The 4,921-nt window shown below is 33.1% G+C and overlaps 1 protein-coding gene across 1 annotated transcript in view; it reads right to left on the bottom strand.

Annotated features, from left to right (window-relative positions):
- The window catches only part of LOC113232469 (odorant receptor 85c-like), a 28,334-nt gene extending 24,285 nt beyond the window's left edge, over window positions 1–4,049 (bottom strand). Inside the window, exons 1-3 of the mRNA XM_026467211.1 lie at window positions 3,993–4,049; window positions 2,329–2,392; window positions 1,078–1,184 (exon numbers count right to left, since the gene is read on the bottom strand). Coding sequence (XP_026322996.1) covers window positions 1,078–1,184; window positions 2,329–2,391 — 170 coding nt within the window. The 5' untranslated portion in view covers window position 2,392; window positions 3,993–4,049. The remainder of the gene's footprint in view (window positions 1–1,077; window positions 1,185–2,328; window positions 2,393–3,992) is intronic.
- Between the last annotated feature and the right edge of the window lie 872 nt (window positions 4,050–4,921).

The raw sequence follows: 4,921 nt of genomic DNA, 5'->3' as shown, positions 1-4,921 counted from the left end.
ATTAAAAATACTCTACGTTTAATCTACGAGTATAATTTAAATATCTTAAATATCTAAAACACATAAATTTTTCTTCAAGCAACAGCAACATCCAAATTGACATGAAATTGAAACGGTTGTCCGAAATATGAGTTGTGTTAAAGTTACTCGATATAAAATGTTTAGTAATAATAATAATAATAAAATAAAAGAAATCAATTTAACGTGAATGCTTTTCGCTTCGATATTTTAGGGACTTTAATTTCAAAAATCATAATAAGAAATTCAAACATTTCAGTAAACATTTATTGTCGATAAACATCAGTCTTCGTAAATGAACATCACTATATTTGAGTTTAGAAATTTCTATGGAGACAAAAAGAAAACATTGAATAATAATAGAAATAGTAACTAAAAATGCAAATAGCCGGTGGAATGTTATCTCACAGGTTTGAAAATTCTTGTTTTCACTCCAATTTTTGCAAGGTGCATCGCTACAACTTGGCATTTTCACGTTTTACGAGAGATCTTGTATGTACAACGATCGCCATATGGTCATTTTGACCACATCGAAGCGACACGGACCACGCCCCCATACCATATCTCCCCTTTTTTTCTACATCTATTGGATTCGCTCTGGGCATTTTGGAGGGAAAAGTGTCGATTTTATTTTGACTTTCAATTGTTTTGTGAAATCTTGTTTAAAGTGGAATAGGATAGTGCTATTGTGCCTTAATCGAAAATTAAAACGCGAAATTATATGAATCTCGAACTAAAATACCCGTATCGGCCCGTTTTAAGGAATCACGAGTCAATCCAAGCACGCCGCCTCAAATTGCTTATCCTCTTTGTGGCGGCCATATTTACAGAAACATAATTAAACTTCATGTTTAGGCTGATGGCTTTGTCAAAGCCTTAAAAAATTTAAAAAAAATCTATGGTTATAGGCCACTTATTTTGGAACAATATAATCTTTAGGACAGCCGATCCGATTCAGAGAGAATTACTTCAAAAATAAACCTAGTGAGCACGTTAGAAGTCATAAACACGAGACGCTAAAATGTGTTTATTGTAAGCCCCGTTGCAAGTTCAACTTACTTAACAATTACAGTATCTTCCCGTTGCAATCGTAGTCCGACCAGCTTGAGAACTGCCATGGGGATGGCATAAGTTTCATCATAGTCTTTCAATTCGTATTTCAAAGTCTAAAACAAGATTTACAGAAAAATATTTTGTCTATTTATGCATAAATATTTCCACACTGTATTAATACAATATATTATGCTATCGGTAGTGTATGTAATCCAGTATACTATACAACGCCTAAATCGGTCAGTCAATGTATGAAATAATAGTATTAGGTATTTGAAATCGTTACATAATGTCGGTTCTTAAAGTCGAGTGCCGTGTTTAGGCCACGAGACCTTGCCGAGTGGCCTAAATAATCGGTACCGATTTTAAGACCGAATTATGTAATGATTGCGTAGAATACTTTTTCTGCGAATAAATAAAATAATGGAACACAACCAATATTTAATGTATATTTTGTTAACAAATTCAAACGAAAGCCAAAAAAACGCTAAGTATTTGTTTTTAATAAATAAAATAACATTTTTTTAATAAAAATGTAAGTGCGCCATTTGGCCTCCATCTCACCTGATGGAAACTTACGATGGAGCATGTACATCTAAATAATGCATATTAACTCTCGCCTTAAAAAGGTACAAGTTATAACGTTCAGGGAACAAGTCTTTAGGCAGGGAATTCCACACCGTTCTCTGTATAAATGTGGAAGCGTAACGCTTCGTGCGAATCTTTGGAAAGTCCACAATATACGGGTGGAGCCCAAGTCTATATCTAATCCCCCAGTGACAGAAAGGGGAAGGCGGAATTAAATCGTGTAATTCCATCGCATACTCTCCGTGCTATATCCTGTAGAATACCGATATGCAGGCAATTTTACGGCAGTGTTCAAGGTTCTGCAGCTTTGCCTGTACTAATTCCGAGTCACCTATAAGCCTCTAATATATTATAATAAAAATAAACGTAAGCTTGTTTTGCGTTTGTCTGTTCTCTGTTAGATGTGGTTCTTTTCTGACGATACTTAGATGAAATGATTCCGTACTAAAAGTATGGAATCATACTGACGATTAGGAATATACATACCTAACGACCGAACCCGATAAAGCACGCCGATAAACAAATGGTAAAATTTGGAATTTAGAGCTCTCTCTTTGTCTCTCTCTAAATAGGATATTTGAAGTAATGTTTTATAACGAAAGTTCGTTCTTAAAATACTGCCTAGTTCGATATATCTACATTCTTCATTTGTAATTAAAATTGTCTTACCCTTTCTTTGGAAACTTCTTCATTTCTCGATTTTCTTCCGAGAAACTTTTCAAGCAACCCCATGCTGTGAAAGACGAATTTCACTAATCATATGACGGTCATTCTCGGACTAGTGTTCACTTCTTAATTTCTGTGGCAATTTTTATTATTATTTTATAATATTTCACGACACAATACTCGAATATTACATAATATTTTACGTTAAATAAAAAAAACGAATACTTAAATAAAAAAAATTGCCACTGAAATTAGGTAGACAATACTAAAGTCCCCGAAAGATCGATTAAGATATACAAAAAGTGAATTATAAATATTTTTTGAAATTTAACAATAGAACGTGTCTGCTTTCCATGAACTGTTTAAAGGACCGCCTAAAGCTGTTATATTTCTAAACTGAATATTCAAATCGACTTTTTAGTATCAATTTTCAACAACACAAAGTGTGCAACCACTGTCTGTGAAAACATTTTATACCCTTAAAATAGTATTTTATTCAACTGAAGTGTGAGAAGTAAACGTTGGACTTTGAAATTTTTATATCTTTTTCTTTCGAGTTTTACTAAAGTTCCGTTAAAACTTTTACAATTCTTAGAAGTTTCACTGTTTCGACTATTTGTTTCACTGATAATAAATGTACGTGTGTACTTTGATGTCTTTTTCTTGTTGTTTATTTACAAATTTTATTGTACGTGATGTAACTACATTCTCTTTTCCCAACGGCGCTATTTCACAGGATACTATGTTTTCCCCACTTGGCTTTGGTTTTCTAAAGCCAGATGAGGAAAACATTTCCCCACCTGGCTTTTGAAAACCATTATACTTTGAAGAACTTACTTCATCATTAATTATCACCAGTGATGAGATTTTATGGAGTTAGTTAATTTACTTAAAGTTTCAAAGTTTTTTTATCATGTTATTTTTACTGTCAATTTTCTAAACATTCAAAAATATAGGTTGCCTGATGTTTATTTTTAATATAGTTAAAGCATTTAAATACGTAAGTACTTATAGAAACACAAGTACAATATTTTTTGAGACAATAATTTGAAGCGAATACTTAAGTCTATACAACCTCAAATGACTTTGGTTGATTCCGCATAACAGCGAAAGCGTTGAATCAATCACTTTAAAAAAAATATATAGTAAAATTGAGGATACACACTGATTTACTATACAGTGTGGAAACATGATTTCTAAAAATTTTCATGATAGAAGAAAAACACAAACTTACGTCAAAATTTAACAAAAAACCGCGGTGTTCAATAGGTACTTTACATGTACCAATGATTTTTATAAACTGAACTAAATATAACACATATAGTATACGACATGCATTTTTGAAACGGCTTTAATTTCGTTTGTAAAAACTTAAATTCTGAAATAAAGCGCGTGTCCCTGCTGCTCGGTGTAAATAAACTATATATAAACTAAACGGTATTAGTACGGGACGAATTTTAATTCGAGCTTAGGTATGAAAGGGTTGTAACCCTAACTAGCCGTGAACAGGTTCACGGCAATGAAATGGGAAACTTCCGGTCCACAACATTTATTAAAGAAGTAAAGATTAAAGAAAGGAGTAAGACTGTAACAATAAAAAGGTATATATAGAAAAACAGGTACAACAATATAAAACACTCCCTAACTTAATGAATAAGTACACTTACCCCAAAAGGGCCGAGAAACTGAATTACAGAAATGGAAACAGAAATAGATACACGAAGGCTGTAGACTTAAATTATAAAATGTTAAACATGATTACATAGCTTATTAACGCTCCGACTCTTGTCGCGGTCGAGCTGGGAGTGACCGTGGTACAAAAACAAAATGAGAATGAGAAAGAGAAGGAAGATAGAACAATTCAAATTTAAATACATGTAAAAACAATGATAAACAATGAATGATGAATTAATAAACAATGATAGGATACAAGCGGAGAGAGGCGATACAAAGAGGTGAGATGACGGTGAAAGGAGGTCACACCGTCACAGGTAATATCGGACTCTTAATAGGAAATAATAATTTATCGCCAATGTACTCAAATTTCAATAAATAATAAGTCCGAGACGTACCGGGAATTGGAGAAGGGAATGTCTACGTTTATTCTTTAGTTTAGCTAAATTAAGTTCCTTAATTCCGATCACTGATTGTCACCGACGATGAGGCGCAGTTTGCAAAATTAAGCCTTATAATATAATATGGACCCTACGACCGCACCTTGTGGCGTCCCATTAGGGAAAGTGAATACCTAGATCCTCAAGTATCTTTGAGGATCTAGGTATACACAAATATATCCTCCTATCTATCATCATGTTGTAATAAATTGATTGATCTATTGAAACTTTAAGTAAGTGGTAGGTCCTACTAGGCACAACTAAGGAGAGAATGAATGAAAAGTGAGTTATGAGTGAGAAGATCTCGTTGAATTACAACTTATTTATTTGTATCACATTCAGTGTTCAGACTTAGAAAACATTTATAAAGATGATGAAATCACTTTAGTTCGGAACTTTCCGACTGAATTGACAACTGCAGTTGGTGTACACATTTAATTTGCAAGTGTACGTGAGACTCACTATAAGTTTCCGGAATGAAT

This window comes from Hyposmocoma kahamanoa, unplaced genomic scaffold, assembly GCF_003589595.1.
Source record: "Hyposmocoma kahamanoa isolate Upper Pololo Valley unplaced genomic scaffold, ASM358959v1 76, whole genome shotgun sequence".
NCBI lineage: Eukaryota > Metazoa > Arthropoda > Insecta > Lepidoptera > Cosmopterigidae > Hyposmocoma > Hyposmocoma kahamanoa.
This window is presented reverse-complemented; position numbering and strand designations above follow the sequence as displayed.